The sequence below is a fragment of the Pristiophorus japonicus genome, chromosome 1 (assembly GCF_044704955.1).
Source record: "Pristiophorus japonicus isolate sPriJap1 chromosome 1, sPriJap1.hap1, whole genome shotgun sequence".
NCBI classification, from domain to species: Eukaryota; Metazoa; Chordata; class Chondrichthyes; family Pristiophoridae; genus Pristiophorus; species Pristiophorus japonicus.
The window spans coordinates 446874577-446888985 of NC_091977.1; the positions used below are offsets into that span (position 1 = coordinate 446874577).

Below are 14409 nucleotides of genomic sequence, written 5' to 3' on the forward strand. Positions count from 1 at the left end.
CAAGTCACCCTGCAGCCTCTTAGCATCCTCCTCACAGCTCACACCGCCACCCAGTTTAGTGTCATCCACAAACTTGGAGATATTACACTCAATTCCTTCATCTAAGTCGTTAATGTATATTGTAAAGAGCTGGGGTCCCAGCACTGAGCCCTGCGGCACTCCACTAGTCACTGCCTGCCATTCTGAAAAGGATCCGTTTATCTCGACTCTCTGCTTCCTGTCTGCCAACCAGTTCTCTATCCACGTCAGTACATTACTCCCAATACCATGCGCTTTGATTTTGCACAATCTCTTGTGCGGGACCTTGTCAAAAGCCTTTTGAAAGTCCAAATACACCACATCCACTGGTTCTCCCTTGTTCACTCTGCGAGTTACATCCTCAAAAAATTCCAGAAGATTCGTCAAGCATGATTTCCCTTTCATAAATCCATGCTCACTTGGTCCAATCCTGTCACTGCTTTCCAAATGCGCTGCTATTTCATCCTTAATAATTGATTCCAACATTTTCCCCACTACTGATGTCAGGCTAACTGGTCTATAATTAACCATTTTCTCTCTCCCTCCTTTCTTAAAAAGTGGTGTTACATTAGCTACCCTCCAGTCCATAGGAACTGATCCAGAGTCGATAGACTGTTGGAAAATGATCACCAATGCATCCATTATTTCTAGGGCCACTTCCTTAAGTACTCTAGGATACAGACTATCAGGCCCCGGGGATTTATCGGCCTTCAATCCCATCAATTTCCCTAAAACAATTTCCTGCCTAATAAGGATTTCCTTCAGTTCCTCCTTCTCACTAGACCTACTGTTCCTTAGTACATTCACAAGGTTATTCGTGTCTTCCTTTGTGAAGACAGAACCGAAGTATTTGTTCAATTGGTCTGCCATTTCTTTGTTCCCCATTATAAATTCACCTGAATCTGACTGCAAGGGACCTACATTTGTCTTCACTAATCTTTTTCTCTTTACATATTTATAGAAGCTTTTGCAGTCAGTTTTTATGTTCCCTGTAAGCTTCCTCTCATACTCTATTTTCTCCCTCTTAATTAAACCCTAATTTTCTCACAGTCCTCAGGTTTGTTGCTTTTTCTAGCCAAATTATATGCCTCTTCTTTGGCTTTAACACTATCCTTAATTTCCCTTGTTAGCCATGGTTGAACCACCTTCCCCATTTTATTTTTACTCCAGACAGGGATGTACAATTGCTGAAGTTCATCCATGTGATCTTTAAATGTTTGCCATTGCTTATCCACCGTCAACCCTTTAAGTATCCTTTGCCAGTCTATTCTAGCCAATTCACACCTCATACCGTCGAAGTTACCTTTCCTTAAGTTCAGGACCCTAGTTTCCGAATTAACTGTGTCACTCTCCATCTTAATAAAGAATTCTACCATGTTATGGTCACTCTTCCCCAAGGGGCCTCGCACAACAAGATTGCTAATTAGTCCCTTCTCATTATACATCGCCCAGTCTAAGATGGCCTGCTCTCTAGTTGGTTCCTTGACATATTGGTCTGGAAAACCATCCCTAATACACTCCAGAAAATCCTCCTCCACCGCATTGCTACCAATTTGGTTAGCCCAATCAATATGTAGATTAAAGTCGCCCGTGATAACTGCTGTACCTTTATTGCACACATCCCTTATTTCTTGGCTGATTTTAATGGCTGGGCTTCATTAGCATGCTGCTTGCTGACTTCCCAACCAAAATGGCCAGGATGTCGGTGGGAAGCAGCTGTCCAGCTGTTAAACTGTGGGGACCCAGGGGAGATGATCCCTGACACAAGATAAGTGCATCGGAGGGCTCATGGATGGGAGGTGGACGCCTGGGGCAGGAGGGGTCTCCTAATACATAAGGAAACCGGATAAAAAATATTTATACTTACCTGACCTTCTTCTGACCTTTAATCCGGATCCCAGCAAGTTTGGCCTGACAGGGAAGCCATCACTGCTCCCAGATAGGTAAAAATTGCAGTTGGGCCAGATGATGTCATCTGAACTCAATGTGCATAGTTAAAGTGCTGGTGTAGCTGTCTGCAACTGAAAACTGCAGATTGGGGTGGGAATGTTGTGGGTAAATTCCCATCTCCATTTTAATTACACCACCCCCCCCACCCCCCCCGCAGCCACCCAGTTTTCACCAGGCGGGGGAGTTAGAATTAACCTCATGGCTCTTCTGTGGGGGTTCTACTGGATTCCTGCTGTAACTCCAACAGAATACTGGTGAAGCCACTGGGGAAATGACATAAATGGCTGAAAAAAGCCATGTATATTTTTCCTGCCAAAGTTACAGCCAGAGACCAGGAAAACCCCAGCAGAATTACAGGGGCTATATTTGGTCAGGGGTCTGCTGGAGAGGCCAAATCATTCAATTCAAATGGAAGCATTTTGCGAGTTGTATATGTATTTATGTTTGGTTAGCAGTTCTTTCTCAGGTGTCTGCTGTGTAAGAGGTGAAAAACAAGTGGCATCAAAACTGTTCTGATGAGCAGCTTAAAAGACCATTACTGACTGTTAATTAGCCCCCCCTTGGACAGCCAATTAAAACCTTTCAGGGGCCTTCCAGACCACGATCTTGGTCTGGAGATTCCTGTGGGCCCTACTTCTACTTATCCATTGACCTGGATACTAGAAACTTGCTGGCGCCCAGGTTGTCCGCTGCAAATAAGCCAGAAACTGCCCGAAATCCAGTGGGGCTAAGCCATTCAATCAGCCCCGCCCTTCTCCTTTAATATCATGACCTTCTATGGGGTGGGCAGAACCTCTGTCCACCTCAGATCCCAGCTGCTCTTCTGCATGGAGACCCGGTGTTTCCATACAATTTTTGATCCCTGCTGAGTCTTTCTCGTCCTCTTTACTCCCACATTGTGCCCTAGGCCCTTGCTTTACTGATGGACAATGGCTCCTATTCTAGATTGGGTTAAACTAAGGAGCGACAATACTATCTAGTTGGTAGAACAGTATGAAACTTCGATGACTTCTATTGAGACATATAGGTGTTAGCCTAAGTGATGTAGTTAAACATTATTTCTGTACCTGTTGAACCAGCAAAGTACACACACCATCCTTGAAGTCATGCTTCTCATCAAACATTATCTCTCTATCATCTTTGTACCAGATGATACACGTCTCTTTTTTAATATTAGCCACCTAAATAGAAAGAAAAGGGAAGTTACAGCACAGGTTTGTTTGGTACTTCCTTCTGAAATATTCCTCAAAACATTCATGCAAATGGCATTTGATTTCTCTATTTGCTTTTGTTCCCTTGTCCAAATTTCCTGTGAAACAATTCCTTTTTGTTACCCTTTAATGCTGACCCATTATGGTTCTGTGAACACCACTGGATCTCCAGTAACCATGTTAGGTTATGGTTCTATAAACACCAGTTGATCTTCAGTAACCACACGAGTCCCCATTCTATATAGGGTTCAATTTTCCACATTGCAGATTTTTGGCGTAGTTGAAGATTTACAGACAATTTTTTTGTGCCCAACTACGCCAAAGAAAAAAGTTGCAAGTTTCCCTGTTTTAACTTGTGAATGTGGCCCAGCGTAGATTGTCCTGTGGGTGGAGCCTAAGATCTGCGCCAAAAAGATCGGGTTGCCAGGGTAACGAGGGACACATTGAGGGCTGAGGCAGGAAAGTGAAACATACAGCCAGCTCACAGAAACTTGCACAAGCACCTTGCACATTGCAGCTATTTAAGGCAGCAGCTTATCAACATGAAAATATTAAAGAGCCTTTGGGCCAAAAGTCTATCCTGTAAACTGTAAGAATTGGAAAGGCCCCCCTCCCCCCCGCCTCCCTGCCGGTGCCGCTCCTAGCCTGGGCCGAAAGGCCTCCCCTCCCCCAGAGCCGGTGCCGCTCCTAGCCTGGGCCGAAAGGCCTCCCCTCCCCCAGAGCCGGTGCTGCTCCTAGCCCGGGCCAAAAGGCCTCCCCTCCCCAGGAGCCGGTGCTCCTAGCCCGGGCCGAAAGGCCTCCCCTCCCACGGAGCCGGTGCTGTTCCTAGCCCGGGCCGAAAGGCCTCCCCTCCCCCGGTGCCAGTGCTGCTCCTAGCCCAGGCCAAAAGGCCTCCCCTCCCCAGGAGCCGGTGCTCCTAGCCGTGGCCGAAAGGCCTCCCCTCCACTGGAGCCGGTGCTCCTAGCCCAGGCCGAAAGGCCTCTCCTCCCCCGGAGCCAGTGCTGCCCCTCGCCTGGGCCGAAAGGCCTCCCCTCCCCTGGAGCCGGTGTTCCTAGCCGGGGCCGAAAGGCCTCCCTTCCCCTGGAGCCGGTGCTGCTCCTAGCCCAGGCCAAAAGGCCTCCCCTCCCCTGGAGCCGGTGTTCCTAGCCAGGGCCGAAAGGCCTCCCCTCCCCTGGAGCTGGTGCTGCTCCTCGCCTGGGCCGAAAGGCCTCCCCTCCCCAGGAGCCGGTACTGCTCCCAGTCTGGGCCGAATGCCGCCCCCTGCCACTGCTGTCGTAGCCATGGAACTGGATTTCCTCCGCTGATTTTGTTAACTGTCCAGAAGGTTTATCAGAACAGTCACATATGCGGTCTTAAAAAAAATTACAGTTGACCAAACTTGCTTAAATGGCCAGAATTGCCGCGGGTGGCAGGTTACGCTTCCAATGAGGTAAATAAATCGTAGCCTAAAAAAAGTGTACCAGGTGAAAATACACTGGCACAGCAACTTTGGGAAAACTTGGAGATTTTAATTTACTACAAAAAAATGGCGCAGATAATTGTGGCAAATTGAGCCCTATGTGTACAAGCCTAGATAGTGAGGCGCTGAGATTGCTGTTCCGGTAGATTCTCACCAGAATTGCCTTTCTTCGGGGCAGAGTCTTCGCCCATCCCAAATAAGTCTGTAATAAGGCAGGGATTCGCTAACTGGGAGTTCCCATGCCCTCAACCTCTCAGAAGCTTCACTTATTTTGGGAAACTGGTAAGTTGAGAAAGAAGAAATGCACTGGCCTTGGGACTGGCAGGAGTGCAGCCCACCTTGGGTTCCAGGCCTGAGTCGTGGCCTAAACTCAAACAAAAGTAATTCATTTTGTATTAATTTAATGGCCCATTTTAAGGGGTTGAAGGTTGCGTTCATTCTTCTTTTGGGTGCAGGGAGTCGGGGGATGGTGGAAAGAGGAAGGATGGTAGCAGGCGCCAGACTTCCTAGCCAGTGTTAGCTGGCAGGTGTCCAAGATGCAACCTGAGTAGCAAATATGCCTGCCATAATTATATTACAGGACCTCCCCCTGACCCTGCATACTCCGACAGGATCAGCGCTGAAGGCTTCTGGTGGGCATAGTCCCAGCTTAAATGTCAGGATCATGGCTGATGCAATTTTGGGGCCTGATGGTCAGCGAGTTATTAAACAATGGAGAGCATCACAGCCAAGCCTCATCCTTATCCAAGATCCAACACATTGGGACACTTTTTATACAAAAGCAAAATTCTGCAGATGCTGGAAATCTGAAATAAAAACAGAAACTGCTGTAAATACTCAGCAGGTCAAGCAGCATCTGTGGAGTGCGAAACAGAGTTAATGTTTCAGGTTGATGACCTTTTATCAGAGCTGGAAAAAGTTAGAGATGTAACAGATTTTAAGCAAGTGCAGGGACAGAGAAATGGGGAGGGGAAGAAAGAACAAAAGGGAAGGTCTGTGACAGGGTGGAAGGCAGGACTGATTAAATGACAAAAGGTATGATTGTACAAAGCTTATTCCAGTTGGTGGGGGAAATAATTGCTGCTGGAGGGGACGGGGCTTGCAGCAGCTTCACGGTGCAGATGAGCAATATTATCAGAGATAAAAGGAAAATTTTAGATTAGCTAGTTTAGAGCCAAAATCCGACAGGGTAAATCCTATGATTTCGAGGGAGATGAGGGAGTAAATGAGGCAGTTCAGGAAATATTCACTAGGTTGATTCTGGAGATGAGGGGGTTGACTTATGAAGATAGGTTGCATAGGTTGGGTCTATATTCATTAGAGTTCAGAAGAATGAGAGGTGATCTTATCGAAACATGTAAGATAATGAGGGGCCTTGACAAGGTGGATGCAGGGAGGATATTTCCACTCATAGGGGAACTAAAACTAGGGGGCATAGTCTCAGAATAAACTGAGATGAAGAAGAATTTCTTCTCTCAGAGGGTTGTAAATCTGTGGAATTCTCTGCCCCAGAGAGCTGTGGAGGGTGGTTCACTGAATATATTTAAGGTGGAGATAGACAGATTTTTGAGCGATAAGGGAATAAAGGGTTATGTGGAGTGGACAGGGAAGTGGAACTGAGTCCATGATCAGATCAGCCATGATCTTATTAAATGGCGGAGTAGGCTTGAGATGTCAAATGGCCTACTCCTGTTCTCATTTCTTATGTTCTTATGTTCTTAAATTGCTGAGATCCCAGAAATTCTATTTCAGGGTTCTATTGAGTGTGGATATGTGCCAGAGGACTGGAGAGTGGCTATCATAGCACTGAATTTTTTTTAAAAGGAAGATAGAGCTAATCTGGGTAATTATAGGCCAGTTAATTTAACATCAGTGGTAGGGATATTTTTAGCGTATTTAAAAATTAAGGATGAAATTACCACATATCTATATAAAGAGGAAATAGTTAGAAGTAGCCAGCATGAATTTCAAAAGGGGCGATTGTTCTTGACAAACCTCATACAATTCTTTGAGGTAGTAACAGCCATTGTAGATGGGGGAAATACTACAGAACTGCAAATCCATTGTCCCACGTTACATTTATTATCATCTTTTGGTTATTTACATCACATTTGTTGTAGTGCCTTCAATATCAATATTAGATACACATTACATACAAGCATTACTAGCTTCCGCATTGCTAAGGGCATAATGACAAAATGTGAGGTATGATCTTACTATTGTCTAGTTTAAATGTGCCCACCCATATTTGGACGAGCACATCACTTCTGCCATCACTTCTGGCAGAAAATGCATCTGCGCAGAAAGGGGAACGAATCTGGCAAAACCGGTGCCCACCCAATTTTCTGACCCCACCAAAGAGGAAAATTCCCTGCCTCCAGTGTTCTTGGTGTTGTATCTTAAACACTTTTAAGTGGACATTTACAACCAAATGTTATATTTTTTAAACTACTACTGTCTTTCCATTCAGACCAAGATGTCCAGCTGCTCTCTGAACATTTAAGCATTAATTAGTTTTTTTAGAATAATGTTCCATGAAAACAAAAACACATGTGAGAATTGTTGTTTTTACCTTGCATTTAAAAAGTACACTGCAGTCATCAGTAACTTCCCATTCAAGATACTCAACAAAATGAGGACCTGTTAACATAGAAGATTTATCACTACAAATACTAATGCATCAAATAAAAAATAAAAAATAAATTCACATCCTTATCACACCAACTTAATAAATATGGAATTCATGTCATGAAGTTTAAATTCTGGCTTAACCTTCAAGGACAACCCTTTAGTGATTTTTCTTAATATTTTTGTTTATTGCCAGTAGATAAGGTATGGCATAAGAAGCCATGATGTTATATGAAGTGGTTTCACAAACAGTAGTATCATACCAGATTTGAAGAGTAAGGATAACAGCTTGGTTTTAACTCGGGCCGGTAGTCGTGTGGCTGGCGGTCGAGGCGAGCGGCAAACCACCCTGACCAGCATGAGACTTGGGAGATTTTATCTCCTGGACTTCATCTACATCTTCAGCTGAGCCAGGTTCCTGCAGGAAGTTGCAGCTGGTCGGCAGGTGGGAGAAGTATGTCAGGCGGCAGGAGGACGCCTCCAGATACTGAAGGAACAGACCTCGGCACTCTGCTAAATCGCAGGGAGAGGGTTTGAGAGGGCCTTGTGATCGGGGAGGGGTAATCCCAGGGCACGGGAGCCCTAACCTTCCTTTGTAGGGACCAGAAAACCAAGCCTGCTCCTCCAGACCTCACATGGAAAGTTAAACTAGTTTCCTTTTAGGGCCTCTTCTAGCCCAGACTCCTCTTCACTGCTGGGTTGGCATGGTGCAAAAGCCACAATGCTACAGGCCTCTGGTTAAAATCGCAGTCATGACCCATTGATATAATCGGAGCCTGAATTGCATATTTAAAGAAAGACCCCGTCAGATTCTGGCAGGTATCCTTCCCGCCTGCTCAGAAGAGCAGATTAAAATTGAAGACTGCGGGAAGAGAGCAGATCATCACCAGATAAATCTCCTCGGAAAATGTAACTGTCTGCCTGGTTTGCATCAAGCATGCAGGGTTAACATTGCCCCTATTGTGGCTTATTTTATTGATTAATACACGAGCATATGTTAACTGCTGCACAAGATATGACTCAGATTGTGCAATTACCTTGTTTCCTGATCCACTCTCCTCTCTGGAATTCTGCCTCTTTCTGCAGATTCTTAAACACTGAAAAGAAAAGGAAAAACACTTTGAAACCAGAATAGTTAAACATTGTACTAAACTCTCTTATACACATTAAAGAAACCAAATTTTGCACTTCCAAAACTAATCAATGTGAAGTCGAATAATTATGTTTGAAATACACTTTCAATTTTTGCACAGTTGTGTTATTATAAATACATTTCCTCCCTTTCTTCTGAGGCAGTCCCCCGGAGTTGAGGATGACTTGCTTCCACTAAAATGAGTTCTAAGGTGACTGATGAGACTAATGCGGGATCAACAGTCTCTGTCACAGGTGGAGCAGACGGTGGTTGGAGGGGCGGGTGAGTGGGGTGCTTGGTTTGTCGTATGCTCCTTCCGTTGTTTGTACTTGATCTCCGTGTGTTCCTGGCGAAGTGTTCGGTGCCTTCTTGGATGCTCCTCCTCCACTTTGAGCTGTCTTGGGTCAGGGATTCCCAAGAGTCGGTGGGGATGTTGTATTTTTTCAAGAAGGCTTTGAGGGTGTCCTTGATGCGTTTTCTCTGCCCTCTTGGGGCTCGCCTGCCGTGACGTAGCTCGGAGTAGAGTACTTGTTTTGGGAGCCTAGCATCGGGCATGCAGACAATTTGGCCCATCCACCGGAGCTGGTCAAGCGTGGTCAATGCCTCAATGCTGGGGATGTTGGCCTGAGAGAGAACACTGACGTTGGTGTGTCTATCCTGCCAATGAATTCGCAGGACTTTGCGGAGGCAACGTTGGTGGTACTTCTCCAGTGCTTTGAGGTGTTTACTGTACATAATCTGTGTCTACTATTCTGTAGACCGTGAGCTTGGTGCTGGATTTGAGATCCTGGTCTTCGAACACTCTTTTCCTCAGGTGGCCAAAGGTGTCACTGAAGTCTTAAAGAGTTCCTCAGATGTTTGACAATGTTTGGAATAGATAGTTGCATAATCTCGAATTCTCTCTCTCTCTAAAATATATATTTATATATATAAACTTATTATATATATGTCGTCAAAATGACCAGTATTTTATTCGTAGTGTAAACCATACCAAAAAAGGTGCAAAGCTATTTGTAAATTCCCTTAAAATTGCATTATTTTCTTCATATTTGCAAAGTATTGATATGTAAACAATGAAAAAGAGAGAAGAAAAACGATTAAGAAATTGTTAATATTTGGATCTTTTTTTCCATGAAAGCATTTGAAACATTGATCAACTTTAAAACAGTTCAAAGGGCATAACATCTCTGTCTAGTCAGACCTGCTGTTTATTTACTATCCACTAAAATCCATTGAAAAATCAGCAAAACTTGGATCTGTTGGGCTGCTGCCAATTCTATGATTTCTCGGTCAGCCTTGGAAGGGACAGAACCTCTGCTCACCCACTACAAGACCAGTGATGTTGGGGTGGAGACGGGAGCAAGGGCCGGGAACTCCTACACTGGGAGTTCACATTTCCCAGGCACAGTTGGGAGCTGGTCTAGTACTTGAGGCTGGAATGCTAAATGGGATGAGCTGTATCAGGATCCACAGGAGCACAAGTGGGTCCCACTGAAGGGTTCAGGAGAAGGAAGAGGACTGGACACCCCAAGAAAAGTTTATTTAAAAAAAATTGGATTGGCCCCTGTTGTGTTCATACTCTGTTTGTTTGTTGCACAAACTCTCACTAGACGGGTATTAGGACCCTGCGCGATCTACTCACAGTTGCTGTACTCATGCTCATTCATGCTGGTTTGGTACTCCATTTTGGGTTGTTGTATAAAGCACACGGTTTAAGTTACTTTTCTCCTGACTCAGTTTGTCAGTTATTTACGTGTACACAACAGCCCTTTACACATGGGGAAGAGGGGGCACAATGGGATCTTGTTTGGGGGGAGGGGGGGGGCGCTGTGTAAATAGTAGTATGGATGGAGTCATTTGCTCCATTGTTCTGCTTCATTTTCCCATCTGAAACTGTGAGCTCATTATCATGCCACACAATGGGCCCAATTTTCCCCCTGTAAAAACAGCGCACCTCCATGAGGTGTGCCGACTTTCTAGACTAAAAAGGACGCCGAAAACTTACCTTCCAATTCTCCCCGCTCCTCAGGACATCTTCAGCCTTGGCATGGTGCAGCACATCCAGTGGTGGGGGGGTGGAGCCAGGTCTCGGCGCTGAAAACAGTGCCGGGACCTCTGCACATGCGCGCTAGAGTGCGCACATGTGCAGTAGCTCCTCGCAGCCCGAATCTCTGATGCTCTGCAGGCTGTGTGGGAGGGGCCCGAAGCACGCCGTCCCTAGCCCTGGCTGAATGGGTTCCCTCATCGGCGGCCTGTTGCATTCCCTAAGGTAGGACATCTATTTTTTATTTGTTATTTATTGATTGATTGATTGTTTATTACTTTGGTCTTGGTGCTCTAGGTGCAGGGTTCCTTCTATTTTTTATTTGTTATTTATTGATTGATCAATAGCTTATTATTTTTTGTGCTTTGTTTAGTGCTTTGTAAGTTTTGGTGCTAGGTGCAGGTCCTCTCAGCTTCCTTGTATTTTTTATTGATAATTGAATGCTTATTTTTGTGCTTTGTTTAGTGCTTGCTGCTTTAAATGTATTTATGCTTCTTTAATGTTGTTGTGAAGGTATTTAGTGCTTTGCAAAGGTCCTCTCACTTCGCTTCCATCCCCGCCGGCCCTCCATCTCTGGCTACCTGCGCTGATTTCTTAGCTCACCGCAAGGTTTTTCTGTGCGGACACAAGTGGCCACATACGCTGGCCTAAGTTAGTTTGGAGTAAATTTTAGCTGTCTAAACTTGCTTATATGGCCAAAACAGGCGCAAGTGGCTGGTAACGCCCCCTTTTTGAAAAAAAACGAAACTAAAAAAAAAACCTAACTAACTCACTTACAAATTAAATGGGCAGAATTGCGATTTTTAAGATACTCCAAAAAAATCTAGTTGCTCCAAAAAAAACGGAGCAACTCCTGGAAAAACTTGGACATGGTGCTCAGGGCAATTTGAACAAGGTGGTGCTTACTGAGAACCAAGAACTATTCTTCAGGCCACATAATGTAAAGGCATAGCAGGTAGGGTGAAATGCTGGAGTCGTCTGCATTCGGCCAACAAGTCACAAATTGGGCACTGTAAACAAGGACTGTAAGTATAACATTCTTAGAAAAAGACTTGAAGATGATCTATAAGTGAGTGCCATTAATAATAGTAGCTTTTAAAATTAGAAGCTTCTTTAATGTAGAAGTGCTCAGTGTGTCCATGGGGTCATAAGAACATAAGAACATAAGACTTAGGAACAGGAGTAGGCCATCTAGCCCCTCGAGCCTGCTCCACCATTCAACAAGATCCAACAAGGACTCAGCTCCACTTACCCACCCGCTCCCCATAACCCTTAATTCCCTTATTGGTTAAAAATCTAACTATCTGTGATTTGAATACATTCAATGAGCTAGCCTCAACTGCTTCCTTGGGCAGAGAATTCCACAGATTCACAACCCTCTGGGAGAAGAAATTCCTTCTCAACTCGGTTTTAAATTGGCTCCCCCGTATTTTGAGGCTGTGCCCCCTAGTTCTAGTTTCCCCGACCAGTGGAAACAACCTCTCTGCCTCTATCTTGTCTATCCCTTTCATTATTTTAAATGTTTTTATAAGATCATCCCTCATCCTTCTGAACTCCAACGAGTAAAGACCCAGTCTACTCAATCTATCATCATAAGGTAACCCTCTCATCTCCGGAATCAGCCTAGTGAATCGCCTCTGTACCCCCTCCAAAGCTAGTATATCCTTCCTTAAGTAAGGTGACCAAAACTGCACGCAGTACTCCAGGTGCGGCCTCACCAATACCTTATACAGTTGCAGAAGGACCTCCCTGCTTTTGTACTCCATCCCTCTTGCAATGAAGACCAACATTCCATTCGCCTTCCTGATTACCTGCTGCACCTGCAAACTAACTTTTTGGGATTCATGCACAAGGACCCCCAGGTCCCTCTGCACCGCAGCATGTTGTAATTTCTCCCCATTCAAATAATATTCCCTTTTACTGTTTTTTTTTCCAAGGTGGATGACCTCACACTTTCCGACATTGTATTCCATCTGCCAAACCTTAGCCCATTCGCTTAACCTGTCTAAATCTCTTTGCAGCCTCTCTGTGTCCTCTACACAACCCGCTTCCCCACTAATCTTTGTGTCATCTGCAAATTTTGTTACACTGCACTCTGTCCCCTCTTCCAGGTCATCTATGTATATTGTAAACAGTTGTGGTCCCAGCACCGATCCCTGTGGCACACCACTAACCACCAATTTCCAACCCGAAAAGGACCCATTTATCCCGACTCTCTGCTTTCTGTTAGCCAGCCAATTCTCGATCCATGCTAATACATTTCCTCTGACTCCGCGTATCTTCTGCAGTAACCTTTTGTGTGGAACCTTATCGAATGCCTTTTGGAAATCTAAATACACCACATCCATCGGTACACCTCTATCCACCATGCTCGTTATATCCTCAAAGAATTCCACTAAATTAGTTGAGCATGATTTCCCCTTCATGAATCCATGTTGCGTCTGCTTGATTGCACTATTCCTATCTAGATGTCCCACTATTTCTTCCTTAATGATGGCTTCAAGCATTTTCCCCACTACAGATGTTAAACTAATCGGCCTGTAGTTACCTGCCTTTTGTCTGTCCCCTTTTTTAAACAGAGGCGTTATATTAGCTGCTTTCCAATCTGCTGGTACCTCCCCAGAGTCCAGAAAATTTTGGTAGATTATAACGAATGCATCTGCTATAACTTCCGCCATCTCTTTTAATACCCTGGGATGTATTTCATCAGGACAAGGGGACTTATCTACCTTGAGTCCCATTAGCCTGTCCAGCACTACCCCCCTAGTGATAGTGATTATCTCAAGGTCCTCCCTTCCCACATTCCCGTGACCAGCAATTTTTGGCATGGATTTTGTGTCTTCCACTGTGAAGACCGAAGCAAAATAATTGTTTAAGGTCTCAGCCATATCCACATTTCCCATTATTAAATCCCCCTTCTCATCTTCTAAGGGACCAACATTTACTTTAGTCACTCTTTTCCGTTTTATATATCGGTAAAAGCTTTTACTATCTGTTTTTATGTTTTGCGCAAGTTTACTTTTGTAATCTATCTTTCCTTTCTTTATTGCTTTCTTAGTCATTCTTTGCTGTCGTTTAAAATGTTCCCAATCTTCTAGTTTCCCACCTTATATGCATTGGTTTTTAATTTGATACTGTCCTTTATTTCCTTGGTTATCCACGGCTAGTTATCCCTTCTTTTACCGCCCTTTTTTTTCACTGGAATATATTTTTGTTGAGCACTATGAAAGAGCTTCTTAAAAGTCCTCCACTGTTCCTCAATTGTGCCACTGTTTAGCCTGTGTTCCCAGACTACTTTAGCCAACTCTGCCCTCATCCCACTGTAGTCCCCTTTGTTTAAGCATAGTATGCTCGTTTGAGACACTACTTCCTCAGCCTCAATCTGTATTACAAATTCAACCATACTGTGATCATTCATTCCGAGATGATCTTTTACTAGGAGATCGTTTATTATTCCTGTCTCATTACACAGGACCAGATCTAAGATAGCTTGCTCCCTTGTAGGTTCTGTAACATACTGTTCTAAGAAACAATCCCGTATGCATTCTATGAATTCCTCCTCAAGGCTACCCCATGCGATTTGATTTGACCAATCGATATGGAGGTTAAAATCCCCCATGATTACTGCCATTCCTTTTTCACATGCCTCCATTATTCCCTTGATTATTGTCCGCCCCACCGTGAAGTTATTATTTGGGTCCTAGTTCTACTGTTTGTAATTGGCATTTGTTTTCAGGAAGACAAAAGACTCACCATCTCCAATTAGAACCAGACTTGATTGGTTACTTGCTTTACCATCCTGGAGCTGTACAGTGAAAGTGCCTTCATCTATGTCCTCCAATGTGTCCATTGTCATTTCCACTAAACCAGTTTTATGATCCACCTTTATTTTATATTTCTGAAAAGCAGAAAGAAAGTTTGAAACAACATAAAAGGCAGCTTTATTTAAAGGTCTCTTCATTCTGTG

General features: G+C 44.3%; 1 protein-coding gene across 4 annotated transcripts in view; it reads right to left on the minus strand.

Moving 5' to 3' along the window:
- The window catches only part of myom1b (myomesin 1b), a 179921-nt gene that overhangs the window by 57357 nt on the left and 108155 nt on the right, over positions 1–14409 (minus strand). For all 4 annotated transcript variants that reach the window (XM_070893067.1, XM_070893061.1, XM_070893082.1 and 1 more), the window contains 4 exons: positions 14196–14340; positions 8304–8363; positions 7211–7278; positions 3036–3149 (listed from right to left, as the gene is read on the minus strand). In XM_070893067.1, the coding sequence (XP_070749168.1) occupies positions 3036–3149; positions 7211–7278; positions 8304–8363; positions 14196–14340 (387 nt within the window). The remainder of the gene's footprint in view (positions 1–3035; positions 3150–7210; positions 7279–8303; positions 8364–14195; positions 14341–14409) is intronic.